General features: G+C 33.9%; 2 protein-coding genes across 3 annotated transcripts; one reads left to right on the top strand and one right to left on the bottom strand.

Moving 5' to 3' along the window:
• The first annotated feature begins 5 nt into the window (after window positions 1-5).
• Window positions 6-2,475, top strand: LOC134250229 (Rieske domain-containing protein-like). The gene is made up of 4 exons (XM_062732579.1): window positions 6-289; window positions 827-942; window positions 1,470-1,552; window positions 2,406-2,475. The coding sequence occupies exons 1-3, from the start codon at window positions 127-129 to the stop codon at window positions 1,548-1,550; spliced, it is 360 nt and encodes a 119-aa protein (XP_062588563.1). The 5' UTR covers window positions 6-126; the 3' UTR covers window positions 1,551-1,552; window positions 2,406-2,475.
• Window positions 2,163-27,820, bottom strand: LOC134250227 (uncharacterized). Of its 2 annotated transcripts, none has more exons than XM_062732577.1 (15): window positions 27,639-27,820; window positions 24,022-24,165; window positions 22,312-22,533; window positions 15,508-15,564; window positions 13,725-13,865; window positions 13,494-13,538; window positions 13,143-13,259; window positions 12,095-12,229; window positions 11,633-11,806; window positions 11,109-11,168; window positions 8,359-8,502; window positions 6,711-6,734; window positions 4,828-4,956; window positions 3,033-3,525; window positions 2,163-2,608 (listed from the first exon to the last, which is right to left on the bottom strand). In XM_062732577.1, exons 1-15 carry the CDS (start codon window positions 27,691-27,693, stop codon window positions 2,377-2,379), a joined length of 2,172 nt encoding a protein of 723 aa, XP_062588561.1. In that variant the 5' UTR covers window positions 27,694-27,820; the 3' UTR covers window positions 2,163-2,376. The 2 variants fall into 2 exon arrangements, with proteins under 2 accessions (XP_062588561.1, XP_062588562.1); XM_062732578.1 differs by having other exon boundaries at window positions 27,658-27,820.
• Window positions 27,821-27,999: the final 179 nt, after the last annotated feature.

Raw genomic sequence — 27,999 nt, 5'->3', positions numbered from 1 at the left:
TCCGCAAAGCAATTAACAGTCTCTTCCGAACTCATCAGAATCCTTAAGTACGCGTGCTGACGTAACAGGAATAATCTGTCACCTTCATCAAGAGAAGTTGCTACCTGTAAAAGACTAACACTGGAAATGGACGACTCTGGTAAAGAGTGGAGATATCTAGGGACAAAGGAAGAATTGGCCAAAAAGAAATGTCAGAGGTTGTATTCCACTGGCGGGAAAGTTTACGATTTGGCGCTTTTTTATCACGAGGGAAAGTTTTATGCCATGGAGGCTTGGTGTTCACATTTAGGTGAGATTCGTTCAGCATGTTTAGCGTCCTAGTCCTACATTTTTTTTAGATTGCTTTATGTACTTTATTTTAGGAGATCATGGAGAAAGACATGAATCCCTTTTTCTTCACTTTGAAGAACAGAGGCATACGAATCTTAATTATGTTAACGGTGGTTTTAAAGACTCAAAAAAAAAAAAATAGATGGTTTACTTTTAATAGAAGCATGGTTAATGTGTAAATTAGAAGATAGAGAGGAATAGGGAGCAAAATGGTTAAGGGGCCGTTATATACATGTACATATAGAGAGAAATAGTTCTCTAATTTTTGATTTCCAAGAAATTTTCTCATGACTGAAGATTTGATGTCTGTGATCCAAATTATATACATGAATAAAAAGATTTTGTAACTTTTTCGAACACGATTGTATTGTTCTCTGTTGATTCCAAATACATGCAATGTGCCATTTTGTTTTACAATTGAAGCTTAATTAAAGAAACAAAGGAATTCATTTAATTTGTTGAGAAAGAAATGTTAATAAAACTTAATTTTATACAGGTGGTCCACTGTTCAGCGGAGAAATTGAAGATTACAAAGGAAGATGCCACATCATGTGTCCTTGGCACGGGTACATGTTTGATCTCCAGGACGGAACGAATGAAATAGGACTTAGGGTAAAGTTATGGACTTTCTTCTCTCCAATTGACGTGGCAGTTATATATAACAAATTTGCATTTATTACAGCTGAGTCTTCATCCAATCTCTATTCATTATCCACTCCATTTCATTGATTCTAGGGCAATTTTGAATTGAATGTCTGATAATGTCTCTTACATGTACTGATGCAACAAGCTCTAAAAATCTTAAGTTAATTAAGAACTTCCTTAAGATTCAATTGCTGCATAAAGTTAATTTTTGCGATGTTAATTAGCCATAACCTGATTCTTTAGAAAATACAGTAGAAAATAGTCTAGATATTTGAAAAAAATAGTTATATAGTCCTTGCAATTAGGTATTGTGACTGTTTTTCTTTGAAATACGTTTCTAAATCAGCAGATTGCATTCATCTATGCCTCTTGTTTTCCTTATATTACTAGAGCAAAATGTCGTAAAATCCTCAAAAGTGGGGGAAGAAATAGACCCCGCTAGATCCACGCATGAATATACTTACAGTTGATTTGTTTAACTTTTTGAATGTCAGCAAGAGGTACACGAGGTCAAGACAGAAGACGACAAAGTCTACGTTTTATACAAAACAGAGCTGAGCCTAAGTGCTAAGTAAAGGTATGGACGTTAAATTATTGCTGTTTTTAGATCAATATGATGATTTAGCCACCTGAGGAGTACAATGTTCACCAAGCCCGAGGGGCGAGGTGAATATTGTACTTCCAATCAGAGAAATAGAAATCATTCATGTAATAATTGTTATTAACAAATTTTATTTATATAAATCTATGAACACATTTCCAGTATATCTTTTGTATGCCTTGATGATAATTTTGTATGTATATCAAACCAAGACCAAAATATGGGCGGTATAGCTGAATTACTAGTATATGAAATATAAGGTGACAGGCTTCTGGTTATATTGCTTTATTTGAACATAAATTGACAGAGCGTTACTGTCAAATGTTCATTGTCGTATTGAAATAAAATAATTGCTATAAAATTAATAAATAATAGCATTTCATTGACAGATACCATAAACACATGGCTAGTCTTTAAATTGCCCTTATAAGTGTATTTTCACATAGCTAGAACATGGATTGAAAAAAAGTTATTTCAGGCCATCTTGAAAATAATGTTTTGTTGCCCTCTCCCAACTCAGGGTAAATTTATTGGGTAGGTAAGTATGTCAGAAATCTTTTTTCCAGAAAAATTAATCATATTTGTCGACAGGATAAGGGGAATAAAAGAAATAATGTGTCCTGGAATGTAAAAAAAAAAAAATTGAGTCAGGCCATTTTTTAGTCAGTAGGTCGGAAGAGGGCAACCAAACATTTGTTTTAAAGATGGCCTTATGTAATAATTAATCGTGTTCAATACATACATGAAAGTGAGATTTTCATTTGATGAAGTCATATTTTCTGATTCAATAATATTTTTGATTATCCAATTTGTATTATCCCGCCCATAGCATTAGATGGATGGTCTTCGCCAGTGTATAACAAGCTGTCAGGAATTCTCATCAACTGATTACAGCCCGCCCCCTTACAACAGTAGTTGCATTCGATTGGTGCACCTGGCCTTCCGGTGGGCGTGTTCTTCTTTGATAGACAGGACGGATTATCAGCGGAAACGATCCACCATTTGTTATAGCACTCATCCTCCGAAACACATCTATATTAAAAAGGCTTTCTATTTTAAAATATGTTAAGTAAACAATAATAGCTGCAAGTGATTTTGTTTACAAGAACTGTTGAGTTTTACCTTTACATGTATACTCAATGTATGCTATAATATTATCCATTTTTGTATTAAAAATGGGAAAAAAATTAGTTATATAAATAGAACTTTATAGAGATAAAAACTTAGGAGGGTTTCATGCAAAAATGCTGTTCGATTACACTATCATTAAGTACTTTGTAGTTATATCGACTATTATATGCTATCAAATAAACTTTCAATTTTATAAGTTCATAATTATCGTCTGTTTGATTGCTTTTATATTTAAATCACATATATTCTAAATAAATTTGTCAAATTTACTGCTACGTATAGAGTATATTAAATATTTGATGGACACAAAATGGTAAATTGTTACCCTCGGGTGATTATTCTGCTACCATCCCTCTGTTGTATCAACGTATTCATGCAGTACTCTGATCCAGTATTACACTCCTGTAGATCTGCCGACGAACACGTGACGTTACTACAAGTGTGACACATAGGTGGCGCTACTGTTGTTGTCTTAGGTGTGGATGTTGTTGTTGTGCTAGGTGTGGATGTCGTTGTTTTGGTAGATGGCGCTACTGTCGTTGTTGTGGTAGGTGGCGCTGCTTTCGTTGTTGTGCTAGGTGGCGCTACTGTTGTTGTGACCTTTGTTGTTGGTATGGTATCTCGTGACGTAACAACTGTCGTTGGTATTGATTCAGTTGTCCTTTTATGTGTTGTTTGTTCTTTTGTTGTAAAATGTTTTGTTGACAAGGTTGGTGTTGATGTTATTGTTCTGTGAGTATTAGGTGATTCAGTTTGCTGAATTGATATATGGTTCTGTTGTAGAATTGTTTGTAGTTGATTCCTTTGTAGGATGATAACTAAAATTTGAAAATCAAGAAAAGAGTGATCATAATGAAATTTGCTTGACTATTGAAAACAACAATCGACAAACTTTAAGACATTTTCTAGGTTGTTCCCAACTCCAATTGTGCTACTAAATGCTAAATTCCAAGTTCTCACACCTACTTCTATATTTTAGGTTAGCTTATTCAAAGAAAAAGGTAACAGCAGTATTCTTTTATATATGAAAAATGTAGACAAAGAATACGTACGTACACTAAAAAGTTCTGATGCAATTTAATACTTCTGTGGGCGGTAATTTAGTGCAGAAAAAGAACATAAATATCGTTATTTAATTTATTATAAAATTTGTTCAGAAATCATGATAAGTGACCCATTAAAGTGTTGTCTATAATATACTTAAGTTACGTAACGATACTTAGAACACAGAACAATGACCTCTACAGCAACATTATCAACAGATTCTGTATCCGAGATCATTACCAACTGTCAGACAAATCAAATTTACTCCTTGATTTTGTGACAGTGTTCTCTTTAAAGAGATGTCAATTTCATGATAAACGAGTGTTGGCTTTTCGTTAAGTAACACATCTTTAATGTATTCTTAGAAATTATTGGTTATTTTCGTGAAATGTTTTTTTTTACGAGAATATTTTTGAAATAAGATAATTATGTATTGTTTGAAATTGTTTTTTTATGTGCAGGTTTTATGTATAGCTTTCCGTTTTCTTTGTACACTTGCTTATGTATATTCTAAATGAAAAGGAAATATTATTTTTATTATTTATATTTAAAAAAAACAAATTAAACGATCGATACTTCTGAGGCATCGAATATTATATTATCTACGATTCATTCATGAGGGTAAAATATTGAGAAAAAAAAATGAGAAGGAATTTAGCAGATTGAAAAATAGCGGGTATGACATATATTGAAACCCCATAATTTTCTACACCTTTTGGTGTTCGTACTGTATCCAAGCCTCCAGGTTGATTATGTGAATGACACTTATAACACTACTCGTATACTTTTTACCTTTACGAAGTATGAGCTTTAGTGATTCTGATTTACAAATAAATGGCCCAGACAAAAATCTTATTCTTATTCAACTGACAATGAACTTGAATTACTTTTCAGTAGTAATATGTAATAATATCACAGAATACAAGGAGGGTGAAAAACACAGTGTTTCTGAAATGTCACCAGATTTAAAAATCCTTTACTAAAACATAGCTTATATCCCTAAAAATTTATGTATACTGTACATGTATTAAAGATAGTTTACCATGAGGTTAACTACAACCAGAAATGATTCTTACTTTCGTTTTGCTGAGTTTTATAAGTACAAAGGAGACAAACGTCACTGCTCGTATGCACTTCCGAGACATGCGCACAAATGTTTGTTAGAAATTCTCTGTATTTGCTTGTAAAACAATGATCAGCCGTCACTAAAATTGATAGAAATGCATGAACACGGTACATTATTCTACAGATATAATTCAAACAATCTCAATCAACAACGTAACAGGTGCTTATTTTTAGCTTACCTGAGCCGAAGGCTCAAGTGAGCTTTTCTGATCAAAATTTGTCCGTTGTCTGTCGTCGTTGTCGTCGTTGTCGTAAACTTTTCACATTTTCATCTTCTTCTCAAGAACCACTGGGCCAATTTCAACCAAACTTGGCACAAAGTATCCTTGGGTGAAGGGGAATCAAGTTTGTTCAAATGAAGGGCCACGCCCTTTTCCAAGGGGAGATAATTATGAATTAGAGAAAAATTAATGGCATTTTTAAAAAAATCTTCTTCTCAAGAACCACTTGGCCAGGAAAGGTGAAACTTATGTGGAATCATCCTCAGGTAGTGTAGATTTAACTTTGTTCAAATGATGACCCCCGGGGCAAGGGTGGGGCCAAAATGGCCGACCCAAGTTTTACATAGGAATATATAGGAAAAATCTTTAAAAATCTTCTTCTCCAGAACCACTGGGCCAGGAAAGATGAAACTCAAGTGGAATCATCCTCAGGTAGTGTAGATTCAAGTTTGGTCAAATGATACCCCCGGGGCAAGGGTGGGGCCAAAATGGCCGAACGAAATATAACAGGGCAATATATAGGAAAAATCTATAAAAATCTTCTTCTCAAGAACCACTGAGCCAGGAAAGATGAAACTCATGTGGAATCATCCTCAGGTAGTGTAGATTCAAGTTTGTTCAAATGATGACCCCTGGGGCTAGGATGGGGCCAAAATGGCCGACCCAAGTTTTACATAGGAATATATATAGGAAAAATCTTTAAAAATCCTCTTCTCAAGAACCACTGGGTCAGGAAAGATGAAACTCATGTGGAATCATCCTCAGGTAGTGTAGATTCAAATTTGTTCAAATGATGACCCCCGGGGCTAGGGTGGGGCCAAAATGGCCGACCCAAGTTTAACATAGGAATATATATAGGAAAAATCTTTAAAAATCTTCTTCTCCAGAACCACTAGGCCAGGAAAGGTGAAGCTCATGTGGAATCATCCTCAGGTAGTGTAGATTCAAATTTGTTCAAATGATGACCCCCGGGGCTAGGGTGGGGCCAAATTGGCCGACCCAAGTTTTACATAGGAATATATAGGAAAAATCTTTAAAAATCTTCTTCTCCAGAACCACTGGGCCAGGAAAGACGAAAATCAAGTGGAATCATCCTCAGGTAGTGTAGATTCAAGTTTGGTCAAATGATGACCCCTGGGGCTAGGGTGGGGCCAAAATGGCCGACCCAAGTTTTACATAGGAATATATAGGAAAATATCTTTAAAAATCTTCTTCTCCAGAACCACTGGGCCAGGAAAGATGAAATTCATGTGGAATCATCCTCAGGTAGTGTAGATTCAAGTTTGTTTAAATCATGACCCCTGGGGCTAGGGTGGGGCCAAAATGGCCCACCCAAGTTTTACATAGGGATATATCGGGAAACCTTTTAAAATCTTCTTTTCAAGCACTTCAAAGCTATGATTAGTGTTATTTATATGGAATCATCCTAAGATAGTGTAGATTCTAGTTTGTTCAAATGATGAACGCATGGGGGTGTTAAATTCAAGGCCGATGTGCTCAAGTGAGCGCTGTGGCCCCTGGGCCTCTTGTTAAATTAAAATGTAGATGTTCGATTTTCTTTTAAAAATTCATTTTAGACTTGCGATGTACCGTAAAAATGTATTTATACGTACCATGCCTGGAGTGCTCTAAATATACTGAAAGAAAGAACACTCACACGATAATTATTATTTCTACATATATAGTAAAAATGATCATGTAGCTGATTAGTTGTACATAAAAGATATATAAATAAGGTGCCAAAGTCTCATAATTGAAAGGATATTACCGACTAGAAATAAATTTAAGAAAATACTTTCATACCCATTACTCATTACTCCGTGCTATGTCTGTTCGCAAAGACTTAAAATTCCTTACCCATAATATTTTATTGGTTTGAGTTATGCATTTCAAATGGTCTTGTGCATTCATTTTGACAAGACTATTTCGGGGGTACAAATATATTTAACCTTTTGCCCTTGACCTTGGCGTTTGTACAACATTTACAAAAACATCACTAGCATCTGTGTCTTGTATATAGTTTCCTTCATCTAAAGGGTATGTTAAATTGATTTAAATTAACCTTGGCAATAACTTTATTTAAATGTATTGCAAGGGTTTTCACACATCTCATGTGTTTTCAATGTGACGAGCCAGTATACATTTTTTTTTATCTTTTGAACTTGACCATGGAGTAAAACTCACTTAAATACTTTAACCTTCAAAGTTGACCTTTATTCTTGCAATTATTGTACTAGGGCTTTCATATTAAAGCGGTGCTTTCCCTTTGTTATCGCTTATTTGTATACCTACAGTTTTAACCTTTAGAACTTGACCTTTAAGTTTGACTTCCTCTAGAAAATCTTTACCCTTCGCAAATTATTTTTGAACAGTTGATGCTAATCCTTTTTCATTTCACATGGTTCTTCTTGTATCAAGCCCTACTCTGAAGGCTTTTATTTCAACCCTTTCACCTTGACCTTGAAGTATTATCTACTTTTAAAACCTCTAACTTGGGCCATAATTTGAACTGTTGTTATTTGGGCTCTCAGATTCCAAAGATACAATATTGAGACAAGTCCCTTCTTTGGATAACAACAATCTTCAACTTTAAAATTGACCTTGAAGTTTGAAGTATATTTGAGAGACTCTAACCTTTGTCATAAACTGCTATAAGGGGCTTCAGTGTTTCAAAAACGCATTTTTTGTAAATAAGGGTAAAAAACATTGATGTATTAATAGCAACTAATCTTCTTTCATCGTATTGTCAGAATATTAATTGAAATTATAAATAAACTTCCTATTTATTAAATTAACAAAACTAGATGTGCTTTGTTGCACTTTTTATGTTTTTCTTTACTTAAGTGAATTGATCAAACAATCAAAATACAATTTATATAAACCAATATTTGAAATAATTGTGTACATAAATTGAAAAGGGATTGCATTTTTTCTATAAAAAGAACAGTCCTATCTTATTCAAAGATCTGATGAGATCTGTATTAAAGCTAAAATATGCATTTGTAATGTCATACAATTGGCATTGTTTAATTGTTGTCAAATGTTAGATTTTTTACGTTATGTACATGTATTTGAAAATATGAATTAACAGTGCATTTATTGTTATATGTAATATCGTTACTGATATTTAAATGCGTGATCAGTTTAAAAAAAAAGAAAGGGTAAGTAAACGGGATCTCAGTGTGGTTATCACTTCATGACTACCAATAATTATCACTTAAAATGTCTGTAATGGTGGTATAATAAATGACAAAGTAGTACCTAATTGTCCTTCTGTGTTGTACAGTTCACAGATATGGCACATTTTTCCAGATATAGTTAGCTCAAAAGTCCTCACACAATTCTTATTGACAAATTCAGATTTTTCCTGGAAACAGTTCCTCGGGAAATGTAGTTCTGGATGATCTGAAAAAAAATATTCATGGATCAGTTGAAATGCTTACGAAATATCTGTCGAAGTAAATAACGAATTTTTTAATTTTTTTTTAACCGTATCGAGTAGTCAATTACTTAGCAAAGTTAGTCCAGCGAATGACTTCCATAGCAACGAATTGAAAAACAAAGGCCCACGGGCCTTATAGGTCACCTGAGTATTGTGTAACAACTTTCAAACAATTAAATTTGGTTCGTGTGTAAACCGGCGGCCATGAAATTCACAATTTACAATTTTGAAAGAGGCACCATTGCATATCATAATTATTAACTTAGCATGCTTACTCTATTTACTTAATACCCAGAGGTAGATCAGATTAACAAAGAGAAAATGCACTTCCACTTTATAACCAGTTGTGCACCTCACCCCAAAGGAACCACTGACCCAGGGCCATATATTTCAAAATTTTGCAAATTTCATCATAAAATGGTTGATTAATACCAAAGAGCAGATTTCAAAGCATTAATTTATTTTCAGGCTATGTAACCCCCCCCCCCCCTTTTGACCCTGGGGGCATTAATAACCACTTTTCTAGATGCACCTTTCTTCATCAAAAATATATATAACATGGATCATTGGCTTAAAACCCAAAAGCAAAGAAAAATATTTACAAAGAATAAATGTATTTTTACTATATAATCAATTGAGCCCCGACTTAACACCAGAACCCCTGACCCTGGGGCCATAAAATTCACAATTTCGGAAGAGGCACTCTTGCTCATCATAACTATGTGTGTATTTAGTGTATTTAATACCCAGGAGCAGAGAAGAAGATTTTCAAAGAAATAATGCATTTTCACTATATAATCTAAAGAGCCCCGCCCTAACACCAGAACCCTTGACCCTGGGGCCATAAAATTCACAATTTTGGAAAAGGCACTCTTGCTCATCATAACTATGTGCTTATTTAGTGTATTTAATACCCAGGAGCAGAGAAGAAGATTTTCAAAGAAATAATGCATTTTCACTATATTATCTATAGAGCCCCGCCCTAACACCAGAATCCCTGACCCTGGGGCCATAAAATTCACAAATCTGGAAGAGGCACTCTTGCTCATCATAACTATGTGCTTAGTTAGTTTATCTAATACCCAGGAGCAGAGAAGAAGATTTTCAAAGAAATAATGCATTTTTACTATATAATCTATAGAGCCCCGCCCTAACACCAGAACCCCTGACCCTGGGGCCATAAAATTCACAATTTTGGAAGAGGCACTCTTGCTCATCATAACTATGTGCTTAGTTACTCTATTTAATACCCAGGAGCAGAGAAGAAGATTTTCTAAGAAATAATGCATTTTCACTATATAATCTATAGAGCCCCGCCCTAACACCAGAACCCCTGACCCTGGGGCCATAAAATTCATAAATCTGGAAGAGGCACTCTTGCTCATCATAACTATGTGCTTAATTTGTTTATTAAATACCCAGGAGCAGAGAAGAAGATTTTCAAAGAAATAATGCATTTTCACTATATAATCTATAGAGCCCCGCCCTAACACCAGAACCCCTGACCCTGGGGCCATGAAATTCACAAATCTGGAAGAGGCACTCTTGCTCATCATAACTATGTGCTTAGTTAGTGTATTTAATACCCAGGAGCAGAGAAGAAGATTTTCAAAGAAATAATGCATTTTCACTATATAATCTATAGAGCCCCACCCTAGCACTAGAACCCCTGATCCTGGGGCCATGAATTTCACAAGTTTGGTAGAGGACTCAATGCTCATTACATTCATGCCTATAGTTTGCCTGATTGATGTCCAGGAGTAAAGAAGATTTTTAAAGATTTCATTAATTTTAGTGGTTTTGGCCCCACCCCTAAGGCCCCAGGGGGTGGGGACCATGAAATTCACAATTTTTGTTCCCCTCCACCCATAGATGCTGTATACCAAATTTGGTTGAAATTGGTTCAGTGGTTTCAGAGAAGAAGCTGAAAATGTTCAAATGTTAACACACGACACACGACGCACGACGGACGACGACGGACGAAAACGGATAGCAATAGGTCACCTGAGTTACTCAGGTGACCTAAAAAGCTAAGCAAAATAATGAAATACATAATTTAATCTATGATACTATCAGCGCAATTTTAAACAAAAATACCCCTCTCCCTCCACCCCAACCCCTAAAATATCATACTTTGTCAAAATGACACTTTTCTATGACTTCAATATCAAAGTCTTCGAAGAATCTTCATATTTCATTATCAAATGTGTAGTTTTGATTTTAAATCTTGAATTATGAGAAGAAGCACAAGGCGGGCCGTAACCGTAAACAGAGGATACTCATTTCTCCATGGCTTCCGATCCTGCCAGCCTCAAATGATTTTGAGGTTCGTGTTTGCTCTTCTCACGAATTTTATTCATTTTTTAAAATGGAAATTGAAATTGAATACTGCACCTGTTTGTTACCTCCATAGTTTATGTGTAAGACCATACCAAAGAAAGTAAACAGTTCGACCCAATAAATACTTTATTAGTTTCTACAATGCGATGAGAAAATTCTTTGCAATAAGCACTTTATTTAGATATGCCTTTGCGATTTTTTCGTTTTTATTTTGTTAAAAAATACTCACGCACTTTGGAAGGAGATGTTGGGATAGTTGTTTGTAAATTTCCTTCCAGTAGTTGATTATCTGTCAACAACATGTGCAAGTAACAATATTACAATACAATTATTTACATCAAGATATATCCCTAACTTACACTGTATCTAAATAAGCGGATGATTATGAAAAAAATTTCAAATCGAACATCACCTTGGCCACTTTCTTTGGTTTGAAAATAGTAATCTAAGAAATTTGGAAATTTGTTTAAATAGATATTTCTTGCTAAGAATTATAACTGGCTTAACCTTTTATTTAGTGGACCAATTTCTTGGAAGACAATTAACAAAACCTGCTAAATACATTTACCGTGGTATGTAAACTGAATTTCACGATTTACGTCGAAATGATGCAGAATTATAATATTTCGGTAAGATATAAATTCAGAATATCATTTCTTTAAAAAGGCGGGCATTAAGATTTTCAAATTTTGAAAGACAGATTGTTGCTGAAAATTAATTCAAAGAACAAAATAACTGATAAAATTTTCTCACTATATGGACAATGGCTGCAATCTCCAAAACAACCCATAGTTTGTCTTTTGCGGCGTCCAAGAGCTTGAAAAATAGTATCAGAGGACTTTTGCCGACCGAAATGGCAGAAATGGGGACAGTGCATAGGACATTGAGTATCTCGTTTGGATATCTTATGCCCCCTGCCATATCGGGCTGAAAAAAAACAACAACACAACAATTATGTTATTTCTGGCATAGTAGGTAACTGTGTTAACCATTCTAAAATAAAGAAATCTCGCCCTTGTCAGATTTTTTTTCTTTGGTCATGATGCCAAATTAACAATACAAAAAAAAATGATTATTAGATTTAATGAAAAGAAAACGATTAAATCAGACGAACTGGGCCGTTTTATTTTTTCTAGGAATTTATGCAAAAAGAAATGTGTATATGAAATAGGACACAAGTGGCTGGGTTTTTTTTCTTCAGAAAAGTACTCGTACCAGTTGGTGTACAATCACAGAATTCGCAGGAGTCCGTTTGATTTTTAGAGTTGACAAGATTGCGGACTGCACATGTGGAAGAACAGAGGAAATTCTGCTGATCACATGGTTTTTGTAGTGCAACGTAATTGTTTTCTGAAAAATGAAATTCAAAAATCTTGCTTATTAAAAATGACACATGTACATGTAATAATTAAATGTATTGAATAAATAAATAAAAACAAGGTATATTTTTGTACATGTAACACCGATGCCTCTTCTAGATCTGGTAGTTAATTCATGGCGAAGGTTTAAATTTCTCAAAAGAAAGCTGTAGCAGCAACCCTTCAGAAGATACCGGTATATTGCCAAAATGTTTCAAAAGAAGGTCGTATCAAAGGGTAAATATCACGGTGTCAAAACTATTGGTTCCTTTATGTCAAAGTTTCATTAAACGTTTTTAAAGATCAAATTTAAAGATAAAGGCAAAAAGTAAAAATAAATAAAAAGGCTGGTTTGTCTTGTGTTCATATTAAATCCTTAGCATCAACCATTCAAAAGTTATCGGCAAGGTTATACAGGAAATAGAAGATAGACGAAGAGACCAGAAACTTTATCCCTCACAATCTTCAACTAAACAAAATATCATCCTCGAAATGCCATTGGGCCCCTGGCATATTGAATTACTTTTATTCAATATCTGTGGGCTAGCTGTAAGCGACTCCTTTCGGAAATATTACAAAGCATGATTGTTTTTCTTATCTCTCAACAAATAAACATTCACATTAAGCCACTCCATCGATGATTTAACAACTTGTAACACGAGCATTTGAGGTGTCAGCTGAATCCTTACTGTTTATATAATCTAATGAATAATAACTAATGAAAACTGCGCTTCTCAATGAGAGGAGCAAGCCCTATAATATCTAAAGAAGTATGTCGGTAGTCCAACAGCAACGTATTGATCGACTCAGGATCCATGACATTGTGAGGATGCAAAAAATATGCACAGCAATATTTCATTATTTTTCTTCTTTATTATCTTGTTTTCTATTTGTTCAATTCTTACCCGGGCAGTGACAGTGATAACAGTGCCAATCTGTGACCCGGAAGTCCACTACAGAACATCCGGGCGGGCAATCAGAGGGCTCCTTCCGGCAGTACATCTGTATAAAATTCTCGTTTCCTGGAAATTGAGAAACAATGATGATGAAATATATTAATAACAACATACATATGATTATAATATTATTTGATATATTGAGGACAACAAATATGAGTAAGAATCAATTTGGTAGCATTATTCAGAAAAGCTTTCAAAGAACCCCCTACTCAGAAAGGAAAAAAAAAGACAGGATGAAGAAGAACATAAAATTTTAATATATACGCTGACTTTCATTTTAAATAAATATGATCTCACCAGGTGCTGTTGTTGAAATCTGAGGCGACGACGTTGTTGGAGGGTCTTCATATTAAAGTGTCAAAATAAAAAAAAGAATTCAATGTAAAGCAAATGATTAAAATTAAGTTTTCTCTAAGTGACAGAATTCAATTATTATAATATACATCTGAGGTTAAATAAATCTCACTTTGATCTTCAGCAAATGTTAATTTAGACTCTGCCCATCGAAGAAAATATAGACAATTGTACCTATCGGAATACATCTGCATTCTTCACATCCAGTGGGTGATATGGCGAATCGTAAGCCCTCTGGACACCGGAAAATAGGACATCCAAAATGAAAACAGGGCCTTGGACCATGTCCGTTTTTACTATAATGGTTGTATCTAACTAGAAATGCAAATTAAAAATATTTGAAATTTTTAATGAAAAGGTCACTTTTAAATTAGCCTTATAATGCCATTCCAATTTAAATCATCCGCGACTAGGTTTTTGACACCTCATATAGAAAAAAAAATTAAGAGGAGTCCAAAATATAATTATTCTTATCAAAAATGTTGATTTCTGCCAACGACCAAAAAGTGAATATTTTAGCATCAATATAAATTAACTATTTCTTAATCATAAATCATCTGCAATCAAACTATACCATAGGCGTAGTCACAGGGGGGCAGCGGGGGCACTTTTTTAGATCTGGGGGGGCAAGAGTATGTTGTGCCCCCCCACTTTTTAAAGAAGAACAAAATCACAGCTATTTTTCCCCAACATTACCTTTACTATAGGAAATATTCATTGAATGGATCCCCCCCCCCCCCCACTTTTCGACCCTTGTATAATTGGATTTGAAAGTAACTTGCCTTTGAAAAAGTTGGCCTCTACCCCCCCCCCCCCCCCCCCCCCCCCCACGAAATAGGATTTTCGAGTTTGGGGAACATTTCTTTTCTTTTTTTTTTCTTGCTTGTCAAAGAATTTCTGGAGTTGAGCCCCCCCTCCCACCACTTTTAAGTTTGGTTTTTTTTTTTTTTTTTTTTTGCTTGTCAAAGAATTTCTGGAGTTGAGCCCCCCACTTTTAAGTTTGGTTTTTTTTTTTGTTTTTTTTTTTTGCTTGTCAAAGAATTTCTGGAGTTGAGCCCCCCACTTCTAAGTCTGGTTTTTTTTTTTTTTTTTTTTTTTTTGCTTGTCAAATAATTTCTGGAGTTGAGCCCCCTCCCCCCCCCCCCCCACTTTTAGTTTGTTTTTTTTTTTTTTTTTTGCTTGTCGAAGAATTTCTGGAGTTAAGCCCCCCCACTTTTAAGTTTGTGACTACGCCTCTGTATACAATATATCATTTGTAATCAAAATAGCTTTAAAACATGTAAATTAAGCCATACATCAATTGTCTTTTGTTTTTATCATCTATTGTTAAGCACTACACTGTAAAACATCACATATTTTCGTGGGGATCAAATTTTCGTGGTTTGTAGAAAATATATATGGGTTCTTGTGGATTTAACATCGTGGACTTAGGATGGTTGGGTAGTAGCATCTGACCTGTATAAAATTACATTTCATGGTGGACATAAATTCGTGGATCTCGTCATATACCTCGAAAATCACGGAAAACTAAACCCCCAAGGACAATGAGTGACTGTATGCATGCACAGTACGTGAACAGATTGAGGAATTATAAATTGTAAAAAAAAAAATTACACGTACTCCTACAATTACAATTACAATTGTACGATATACCACAGGCACTTGGGGCTTGACCTCCCCCAAAAGGGTTATATTTTGGACTCTCTTTATATGTATCAGTCGAAAAAGATAAATTTAAAAACGGCTTAAAGAGACAAAAGGGTTACATTATCGATACCAAGTAGTGCATATTAGACTACCAACTTGAAAAATGGAAAAAGGTGTGTCGACCCTAGATTTAAAAAGAAAATAAAATGAAAAAAGGGGGGAGGGGGTCAGCTCCCAAGTGCCTGTACGATATTATGTATTTAAATGCTACTAGCGCATACATGTAATAAGTTACGACAAATTCACTTACCTGCCTCTCTCCTATGTAAAGAAATCTTTCCTGGATACTCTCGCTTGCCTATAATGTCTATGTAGAATAATACTTAATCTTAATCAGCATCTCATGAAAAAATAAATAATCTAATTGATAAACTAGTGCTAATTGTAACGGGGACCGTTACAGATATTCCCCAAACGCTCCCCAACTCCCTTTTGGTACCATATTCTCTGTAAGCTTCATTAAATAAGACAAACTCGATGCATTTGAGACTTTAATAACGTTTACCCAGAAGTGTACAAAGTTCATTCAAATTTTGCGTGCGTATGTGAATGCATGTGCGTAATGACCATATCATCTTGTCTACACAATCTATATATTTTTATATACTAAAAATTAAAGCATTTAATCCAAACGTAATAAAAAGATATGCTCATTCAAGTGTTCTTTTTTTATTTTGCTCATGTCACGTGCACGCACGTGCATACATGAGCATGGTGACCATATCTTCTTGTAGATGTCCGTTACATCTATCTATGTTCTAAATCCCACCCCGTTTGGTTGATAACCAAGGGAGTTATAGCTGTTTAAAGTTTCAGCCAATCAGAATGCAGCGCACGTACATGCACGTGTATGCATGTGCATGGTGACCATACCTTCTTGTAGTAGTCCAGTATATCTATCTATGTTTCAAATCCCATCCTGTTTGGTTGAAAATCAAGGGAGTTATAGCTATTTAAAGTCTAAGCCAATCAGATTGCAGCGCACGTGCATGCACGTGTTTTCATGATAATTGCTATATATCTTGTTGTAGGATATCCTAATGCATGGCTTTTTTCAAAATTTCAAAGGATTTCGTCAAAAAACAAGAAAGATATTGAGACGTTAGTTTCAGCCAATCAGAGCAAAGCGCACGTGCATGCGCGTGAGATCTTGCTATTTTGACCATGTCATATTGTCTATGCTTCTAATATATCCTTATATTATAAGTTTCAAAGCATTTCATCAAAAATTAAAAAAGTTACGCCTATATCAATTAAATCGGTCATTTCACATGTTGCACGTGCACGCTCTTGCAAGCACGTGCGCGCAAAATGACCTTCGTTCCGCAAATCTACATAACATGTCTACTGACCCTAAAAACATTTCACCTTAGTCGGATGTGTATTTTAATATTTTTCCCGGACAAAAAAGTACCCAGGAAGAAGAAGAAAAATAATAATAACTAGTGCTAATTGTAACGGGGACCGTTACAGATGTTCCCAAACGCTCCCCAACTTCCTTTTGGTGCCACATTCCCTAGCTGTAAGCTTCATTAAATTAGACAAACTCTATGCATTTGAGGCTTTAACAACATTTACCCAGAAAGTACCAAGTTCATTCAAATTTTAGAATTCCACGCGTGCGCATGTGAATGCATGTGCGTAAAGACCATATCATCTTGTCTATACAATCTATATATTTCAATATACTAAATATTAAAGTATTTAATCCAAACGTATATAAAAAATACGCTCATTAATCTGTATTTTTGATTTTACTCATTTCACGTAGAAGCACGTGCATACATGAGCATGATGGCATACCTTCTTGTAGAGGTCCACTACATCTATCTATGTTCTAATTCCCACCCCGTTTGATTGAAAACCAAGGGAGTTATAGCTGTTTAAAGTTTCAGCCAATCAGATTGCAGTGCACGTACACGCACGTGTATGCATGTGCATGATGACTATACCATCTTGTAGAAGTCCATTTTATCTATCTATGTTCCAAATCCCATCCTGTTTGGTTGAAAACCAAGGGAGTTATAGCTATTTAAAGCATAAGCCAATCAGATTGCAGCGCATGTGCATGCACGCGTTTTCATGATAATTGCTATACATCTAATTGTAGGATATCCTAATACATGCCTATGTTTAAAATTTCAAAGGATTTCGACAAAAAACAAGAAAGATATTGAGACTTTAGTTTCAGCCAATCAGAGCGAAGCGCACGTGCATGCGCGTGAGATCTTACTTTTTTGACCATGTCATTTTGTTTATGCTTCTAATATATACTTATAATATGAGTTTCAAAGCATTTCATCAATAATTTAAATAGTTACGTCTGTATCAATTATATTGGACATTTCTCGTGTTGCACGTGCGAGCTCTTGCAAGCACATGTGCATGCACATGCTTTCATGATAAATCTTATAATACAGACTGTAGATCTCCCTAATATATGACTATGTTCAAAATTTCAAATGATTTTATCAAAAAACAAAAAAGATATTGAAACTTTAGTTTCAGCCAATCAGAGCGAAGCGCACGTGCATGCGCGTGCGATCTTGCTATTTTGACCATGTCATCTTGTGCTTACTACTAATTTATCCTTACATTATAAGTTTCAAAACATTTCGTCACAAAATAGAAAAGTTACGGTTATATCCATTTTATATTGGTCATTTTAAGTTTTGCACGTGCGCGCTCTTGCAAGCACGTGCGCGCAAAATGACCTTGATTCCGCAAATCTACATAACATGCCTACTTACCCTAAAAAGGTTTCACCTAAGTCGGATGTGTAGTTTACAAGATCACTCGCGGACAAAATTTTCCCAGGAAGAAAAATAATAAGAATAATAACTAGTGCTAATTGTAACGGGGACCGTTACAGATGTTCCCCAAACGCTCCCCAACTCTCTTTTTGTGCCATATTACCTGTAAGCGTCATTAAATAAGACAAACTCTATGTTTTTGAGACTTTAACATTTACCTGGAAGTGTACGAAGTTCATTCAAATTTTAGCATTGCATGCGTGCGCATGCGAATGCCTGTGCGTAATGACCTTATCATTTTGTCTACACAATCCATATATTTTAATAAACTAAAAATTTAAGTATTTAATCCAAAAGTAATAAAAATACGCTCATTCAAGTGTATTTTTGATTTTGTTCATTTCACATGCACGCACGTGCATACATGAGCACGGTGACCATACCTTCTTGTAGAAGATCATTACATCTATCTTTGTTCTAAATCCCACCCCATATGGTTGAAAACCAAGGGCGTTATAAATGTTAAAAGTTTCAGCCAATTAGATTGCAGCGCACGTAAACGCACGTGCGCATGTGCATGGTGACCATACCTTTCTTGTAGTAGTCCTTTATATCTATCTATTTTCCAAATCCCATCCTGTTTGGTTGGAAACCAAGGGAGTTATAGCTGTTTAAAGTTTCAGCCAATCAGATTGCAGCGCACGTACATGCACGTGTATCCATGTGCATGGTGACCATACCTTCTTGTAGTAGTTTATAATATCTATCTATATTTCAAATCCCATCGTCTTTGGTTGAAATCCAAATGAGTTATAGCTATTTAAAGTTTAAGCTAATCAGATTGCAGCGCACGTGCATGCACGTGTTTTCATGATAATTGCTATATATCATATTGTAGGATATCCTAATGCATGGCTATAATCAAAATTTCAAAGCATTTCGTCAAAAGACAAAAAAGATATTGAGATTTTTGTTTCAGCCAATCAGAGTGCAGCGCACGTGCATGCGCGTGAGATCTTGCTATTTTGACCATGTCATATTGTCTATACTTCTAATGTATCCTTATATTATGAGTTCTAAAGCATTTCATCAAAAATTTAAAAAGTTACATCTATATCAATGTAATCGGTCATTTATCATGTTGCACGTGCGCGCTCTTGCAAGCACGTGCGCGCAAAATGACCTTCGTTCCGCAAATATACATTACATGTCTACTGACCCTAAAAACATTTCACCTTAGTCTGATGTGTAGTTTACAAGATCACTCGCGGACAAAATTTTCCCAGGAAGAAAAATAAGAATAATAATAATAAAAAACAGAGTAAAAACAATATGTTCCCCAACTTCGTTTGGGGAACATAATAATAAGAAACAGAGTAAAAACAATATGTTCCCCAACTTCGTTTGGGGAACATTATTAGATAGATCTCGTTGCGAGCAACGAGTAGGTCTTCCGTTGAATTTCTCGATAAGATGAGATCAGATTTTGACTGAGATATTTGTTTAAAGAGAACGACATTGAGTTTTCCCTAGTTAAAGTTTCTCATTCTTATCACGATATTCTAAACATCTTTTGATTGATAAGGCTTACGAAAATACTCCCCCTTTTTGAGAAATTAAGCATAAAAAATATAGCATTTTGGTCCCTTGTAACCTATAATTACGTAACATATGATAAAAATATTATCATATATTGTTGCAAATCGTTAAGATAAATACTTTTGCTACAGGAATGTATAACAAAATATTGATCATTAGAGATTTATAGATAAAAGAATATTGCCCCCTCTGAGCCCCTTATTTAAGGGTTCAGCACCTTTTTCTTGATTTTAAATGAGAGGTCTTGTGATTTTGATGATTTTTTGTTCAACAATTTTTTTTAGAGATTTCTATTCGTTGTGGAGATATGCTAAATGAAAATATTTATTGGCCACTCCTACAAGTCCTTAATGGGGCCGTTTTACAAAAACTCAAAGTATGCAAATTGTTTAGAACATTATTCTGACCATGTTTTGTTCAATTTTGCTTATCAAAATATTCCCCGATTTCGAGATATAAAGCGTCAAAGATGTGACATTCCGGCCCCTTATGACCCCTAATTACGTAACATATTATCAAAATAGTATCATATATTGTTGCAAATTGTTAAGATAAATACTTTTGCTACAGTAATGTATATCAAAATATTGATCATTAGAGAGTTATATATCAAAGAATTTTGGCCCCTCTGAGCCCCTAATTTGAGGGGTCAGCCCTTTTTTCTTGATATCAAATGAACGGTCTTATGATTTTGAAGATTTTTCGTTCAACACTTATTCAGAGATTTCTATCCGATGTGGAGATATGCTAAATGAAAATATTTAGGGGCCACTCCTACAAGTCCTTAATGGGGCCGTTTTACAAAAATTCAAAGTATGCAAATTGTTTAGAACATTATTCTGACCATCTTTTGTTCAGTATTGCTTATCAAAATATTCCCCCATTTCGAGATATAAAGCGTCAAAGATGTGACATTCTGGCCCCTTATGACCCCTAATTACGCAACATATTATCAAAATAGTATCATATATTATTGCAAATCGTTAAGATAAATACTTTTGCTTCAGTAATGTATAACAAAATATAGATCATTAGAGAGTTAGATATAAAAGACTTTTGGCCCCTCTGAGCCCCTAATTAGAGGGATCAGCCCTTTTTTCTTGATATCAAATGAAAGGTCTTGTGATTTTAAAGATTTTTTGTTCAACACTTATTCAGAGATTTCTATTCGATGAGGAGATATGCTAAATGAAAATAATTAGGGGCCACTCCTACAAGTCCCTAATGGGGCCGTTTTACAAAAAATTCAAAGTATGCATATTGTTTAGAATATTATTCTGACCATCTTTTGTTCAATATTGCCTATCAAAATTTTCCTCTTTTCATGATATGAAGCGTCAAAGTTTCAGTATTCCGGCCCCTTATGGCCCCTAATTACGTAACATATAATCATAATTTTACAATATATTGTTGCAAATTGTTAAGATGAACACTTTTGCTTCAGTAATTTATAACAAAAAATTGATAGTGAAAGAGTTATAGATGAAAGTCTTTCGGCCGCTCTAGGCCCCTTATTTGAGGGGTCAGCCCTTTTTCCTTCTTATCAAATGAAAGATCGTAAATTTCTAAACAACTTTTATTCTGTATGTTTTTGCAAAATGTTTATAGATGAGAAGATATAATCGAAAAGTTGTCAAATTGCGTGAGATATTTTTGAGCCATATTTTAATCTCAGGCTAGCTTTGATGCCTCTGGCGCTGCAAAGCTATAGGCTCAAAATGGCACTTCTACAATCCTTTCTTTATCTACACTGAAAATCTCTACTCCATATCTCAAGTAATTTAGGAGGAGTTACCAGGACAAGCAGACCCACTGAAATACAGAAAATCGTACATATCTCATGACCGGAAGTGACGTTCTCAAAACAAAAAATTTCCAATAAGGTTCAGATCGATATCTATCAGATCTGAAAGTTTCGTAAAAATCCATCGAACCGTTTGCAAGAACTCGCGTGCACAAAATCGGTAAGAATAATAATAAAAAAAATAATAATAGGGAAAAAGAAACAGAACGAAAACAATAAGGTCTTCCGTAAGAAACGGAAGACCTTAATAATAATAAGAAACAGAGTAAAAACAATATGTTCCCCAACTTCGTTTGGGGAACATAATTAAGATAAAAACTATAAAGTACACAATGAAAAATTGTCAAGAAATCAGGGTTCTTTACCCGTGAAAGTGATCGGCACTCTAGACTATTATATAGTTAAATAAATGTAGAATTAAATTTTATATTTTCATTCGTGAGGTCAGTCACTAAAAATAGCAGCACTGTCCTTGAATATGAACAGTAACCTTGATCCCATTTTGTCCAGATGAACATTCAAAACAGAGATGACTATATATGTACAGTACTCCTATATGTTAGACATGTTAAAGCAAGTAATTTAGTTTTTAAACTACGAGACATGCATGTGCTTAAGGTAATCCCTCATATAATTTAAGTTTTTGGAAATCTAGAGAGATTATTGCATAAAATCGAAGTAAATGTCAAGATATAATTTCTTAAAGAAAAAAAAAGTCATTGATAAACACAATTAAGTCAGTTTTTCTAAGCTTTGGACTTTTTTTTTTAAAAAAAAAGGTTTGTATTGTTTTATTTGCAAGTTACTACCAATTATAATTTAATAATTTTTCAAAACAATAAAATAAAATAAGATTATTCATTTCTTGAACGTGGAAAAAAAAATTAAAGTTACTTACTGAAAAAATCTCTTTCGCATGTGCAGGTTTCACATGTTGTTCCATTGGTATAGGTAAAATTTCCTCTCTTGCACAGTAGCGGACAGGCCGCATAAAACTCGGAACACGGATTTTTAAGTTTGGTGTAAATGATGTTATTAGCCATCCATTGACCCTCGGGGAGAGTCGGCCTGGGGGTGGTAGTCGTAGTTGGGGCGGGGGTCGTAGATTCCGGCCAAGCGACTAAAAATAGCAACACAGACAATCCTTTCATTATATTCCGCATTATTTTCTCTTTATAGCGATAAAAAGATACAGAAATGTGAGAGGTTTTTTTTTCAAAATATGCCAAACTAAGTTTTGTTCAAACTTCTACTGGCATATTGCAACACAATCTGGTCTTTCGACTTTCTTTCGATACGTTTATAATTTAAATAGATCGTTAGATAACACGGCAGAATTGTTTTGAAGGCAGGGAAATTATTTTTGGATAGAAATAATGATTTATCTCTGGGTTGGTCCATCCAATGAAATAATGAGTTTATCTTAAGTTTGGACCACCCAATGGTAAACAAAAAATGATTTTGTCATCCGGAACACTTCATACACTTTCACAGAAAGTTCCGAGGTGTTCTGGATGGTAAATTTGAGTGACCACGAGTGATGGAGACGTGACCTTCAAAATTAAACAAACACATTTTAAACTTGGTATTTATATATTTAGCAGTGAAAATGACCACAAAGGTCATACTGAAATCATTCTCATTTTAAATGCTCCGGGTTTGGTTTTTTTGTATAAAAATCTAAATAAAAATAAAATCTAATAAAATTCTATTGCTTTAGAAATCAATATCCTTAGACTTTAATTAAACAAATCACAAAAACTTTTTCCAAAATAAAGCAATAAAAAACTAATCACAACTTAATTTTTGGGAATATTGTCTAAATTTGGGTAGATCAATTCACAACAAACCTCTTGAATGTTTACGTTGTTAATTTATGACTTCAACATGTTTACAAATCAAATTAAAACTTACTTGTATTTGGATAGAGAATGTATCAAAAGGAGCCAATTTCTATACACTTACATGTACCCTCGATATTCTTTTGATTTTCATATATTTATTTATCTATTTTTCATTTATTCCTTTCTTTTTTTCTTTCCTTATACGTTCATTTATTATTTATTTATTTACTTGTAATATATATATTGTATATTAATTATTTAATGTATTTTATTTATCAATTTCATATTCACAGTGTATTTATATATTCGGGTATTTATTTATTGAGTTTATCCCTTTAACTTTATTCTCTTTCTGAATTAATGAAATTCATGCAAAATGTTCCTATGCTACCGGTAAAATTTAATATAGATAGTTTTCTTAATTTTTCCCCCTTTTTGCCACGATTTACGAAAACCTTTCTGCTAAAACTGATCAGGATGTATCCACGCTAAAATAAACTTCCGGTGAAAAAGAAAGGAAGTTATGTACAGATAAATTACTATTGTTTATTTGGCTGATCAATATACTGAACGTTAAAATTTTAAAGAGAAAGATACGAAAAAGGCTGTTTACATTTATTGCAAAGGAAATGAAGACTGTCTGTCTGTATATTTAAATTTTACAAAGAAAGAAATATAAAATTTCTAGGGAGTTACTGTGACACAAGAAATAAAAAAAAAATTGTTCTTATGAAAATGACAGATTTGTAGAATAAAATACTCACTAGAGAACCTGGGATCGTCACATACACAAAACTGGCAGTTCAGACTTCCGGTCATGTAAGAAACGGAACAGGAAGTGGAACATAACCGGAACTTCTCCAAACAAGGGTTATCTAAGGCGTAGAACTGTGGGTTAGTAGCACTTGCTGTGGGGCAGAAATAAAGACGTCCAAAATAAATAAATCTCGTCTCTATAGTAATTTATCTTTATCGTTTAAATTATGAATTCTTAATATTCAAACAAATTATAACGATTTTCGACCTTTAAGCCGTGACCTTTGAGTTTAAACAACTTTTAAAAAACTTAAAGCTGTTGTCAATAAAGTTTAAACATTTAGTACTGGGACCTTCAGATTATAAATAGATATAATATATATATATTCAATGTGACAAGGCCTTCTCTTGAGAACCAACAATTTTGATCTATGACCTTGATGTTTGACCCACTTTTGAAAATCGTAAACCTTAGCCATAACTTTTGAATGATTTGTGCTAAGGCTTTGATATTTTATATGTGTATTTCATATTATGCCTTCCCCTGGATACCTTTAATTTGATCCTTTGACCTTGTCTTTTAATTTTTACACACATTTACAAACTTTATACTTTGACTATATATCTTCTCTATGGTTAGTGTTTTGACATTTACTGGGTATCATTTCATACCTTGACTATGACTTGCATTTGAGAAACTTCAATTTTTGCCAAATTCTGTCATACGGGAGGATCAGTGTTTCACAAATACATCTTTTTTTTTTAGTCAAAATCTTAGCTTCAAGCAAGCATTCATATACAATGTATGAGTATGATTTTATGATGATAGCGTCGAAAACAAAATGTATCGAAAATACAACTTATTTTTTCTGACATTCTTCCTGTTCAAAAAGTGGAAATTGGCACAAGTCATTCAAAATAGGCAGAGAGAAATTAGGAACAAGGGGGAGGGACATAACAAATCTGGAATTCGAACTCTTATACATGTAGTCGAATGCACTTTAAGACATCCTAAAGAATACGTGCATTCGTACTTAAAAAGAAATTCCCCTACTGTATCCTAAGAACAACAAAATATACAGATAGTTTATTTTATCTGGATAAGGTCTAAAAATAGCGATCATGTCAAGCCCAAGCATTAAAGGTGTTTACAAACATTCAGAGTGAAATTGAAAGCGCTTAAATTAATTTCTCTCCTTACTTGTCATCAAATTATGGTTATATATTCAATGCTGCCTGGGTGACCATAGTCAACCCACAGATCTAGATTTAAACCCCCCCCCCCCCCGAAAAAGAAACCAATGGGCCACAACTCTCACTTGAGACCAGCCTATTATTTTCATTTCCTGATCACCTTGGCCCTTAATGTTAAAAATTTAAATGGCCCTTCATTCAAAAATACATTCTGCCAGCTTTGGTTTAAATTGACCCAGTGGTTCTTTATAAGATGTACGTTTGCACATTTGAAAAGTTTACACATGGACGACGGACAACAGGTGATCACCATAACTCACTTGAGCTTTCAGCTCAGGAGAGCTCAAAGGGTCCTTTGCAAGTAATTGTGTCCTACTAAATTAAACAACTATAATTTTCATTTTGCAATGAATATACGTAATCTAAGCAGTATAATTTACACCTATATATTGCGTATCATTTGAGAGAATATATTGAATACTGTTATTAATATCCATTTTGAAAATAAAATAAGAAAGCAATATAAACATCAAGGTCAGAATGAATCTGAAATGAATAAAAAATAGCTATTTTACGCATAATAAATTAGTTTTACATGTATCAGACATATATTTTTAAGGTACTCCGATCCTCAGCCAGGAAGGATAACTCTTTAATTTATAACTTAGTTCAAAAAGTCTCAAAATGAAACTAAATCCTTTCATGCAAAAATTTTCATTTTATACCTCTCATTGTGCTTCAAGGTTCTTTGAAGTTCTCAGAAAGATCTTACAAAAAGTCAAATTTTTTACCCCATAAAAATAATTTAAAATATATTGAGGTTTATTTTGATCTAACCATAGATACCAATGTTTATTAACATGATATGAAATTAGAAGTGATTAATGATGTTTTGCCGTGGTACAGTAAAATCTTGTTTTTGTTTTTTGTTTTTTTTAAAATCAAAATCTTAGCTTCAAGCGAGCAGTCATATACAGTGTATGAGTATGATTTCATGATGAAAACGTCGAAAAAAAAAAAAAGGTATTGAAAATACAACTCATTTTTTCTGACATTCTTCCAGTTCAAAAAGTGGAAATTGGCACACGTCATTCAAATGGGCAGAAAGAATAAGGAACTAAGGGGTGGGGGAAAAAATCTTTATACACTATACATTTTAAAATGAAAGAATACGTACACTCGTACTAAAAAAAGGAAATTCCCCTACTGCATCCTAAGAACAACAAAATATACACAGATGGTTTATTTTATCTGGAAAAAAAAAAGCGAACATGTCAAGTCCAATTTCTTCAGAGTGAAATTGAAAGCGCTTTAATTAATTTCTCTCCTTACTTGTCATTTATGGTTATATATTCAATGTGTTTGTCAACCCAATTTTTAATTGGAAAAATGGGCCACATCTCACTTGAGACCAGCCTATTATTTTCATTTCTTGATCACCTTGGCCCTTAATGTTAAAAATTTAAATGGCCCTTCATTCAAAAATACATTCAGCCAACTTTGGTTTAAATTGACCCAGTGGTTCTTTATAAGATTAACATTTGAAAAGTTTACACATGATGATCAGCTCACTTGAAGAAGAGCTATCCTGTGCAAGTAATTATGTCCTACTAAATTTAACAACTAGTTTCCATTTTGCAATGACTATACGTAATTAGCAGTATAATTTACACTTATATATTGCGTATCATTTGAGTGAATATATTGAATACTGTTAATATCCATTTTGAGACCTCATGCAATGTTTAGTATGAAAATAAAATAAGAACAATAAAGAAAGCAATATAAACATCAAGGTCAGAATGAATCTGAAATGAATAAAAAATAGCTATTTTACGCATAATAAATTAGTTTTACTTGTATCAGACATATATTTTTAATTAAGATACAAAAGGAAAGGGAAGAATTATAAGATAAAGAAAATTATTGTTATAAAAATTAATATATTGAATTGTCGTCATACAATCTGCACTTAATGGATAAAGATCACATCTTATCGGTATTTGTACAGGTTTTGGAATAACTTGTATAATTATGTACCAGCTGAACTGTTGGATTGTGGACTATTTTTCCCTCTTCAACTTTACTTTTACTTTCTGTAGATAGTAGCTCCTTGTTTAAAGAAAAGAATTAAGATTTCAATATTTTTTTTAGAAATGTATCAGTATATTTATAAATAGACTATATCTATCACTATCGAACTTATCTTCAAGGGATTGAAAGGGAAATTTTTTGATAGTGGCTGACGTACACAAAAGATATTAATATGAACTCCACTGCCAGAATTAAAATCAAAATTCCAAAAAAAAGTTCCATTAGTATATAAAATGACGCAAAACAGATAAAATAAAATTAATATCACTGTCATTAAACAAGAAAAAACTTAGCATGGCGACAACTCCCCACCCCCTTAACCCTGAAATAATCTCACCTGTCATAACTACACACACCTGAAGGCAAAACAAGATCCCTGAATTAAACCCCATGGATTTATTAGAACAAGACACCGAGCGACTTCCAAACTTGAGGAGAATTCCCCGTACGTCATCTCAGGGGCAGGTGGATTAGTCCGATAGCAGAAGTCAGTTTATTTCGATAAAGAGCTAGGAAGAATGCGGTTAGGAAGTGTCCTAGTATGACACGTGTAGAACTTTTACAAATAAGTAATTTGAATTAATTGTCCATGATGCCTAGTAACTACAAGATAATTATAAGCCGTCAGCTACCTATATGATCGAGTCAAAAAAAATTATTTGGGGTCCTGTTACACATTACTAAATGTCTAGAGATAA

The sequence above is a fragment of the Saccostrea cucullata genome, unplaced genomic scaffold (genome assembly GCF_032062105.1).
Source record: "Saccostrea cucullata isolate Sc308-1 unplaced genomic scaffold, CSIRO_AGI_Scuc_v1 ctg3519, whole genome shotgun sequence".
NCBI lineage: Eukaryota > Metazoa > Mollusca > Bivalvia > Ostreida > Ostreidae > Saccostrea > Saccostrea cuccullata.
This window is presented reverse-complemented; position numbering and strand designations above follow the sequence as displayed.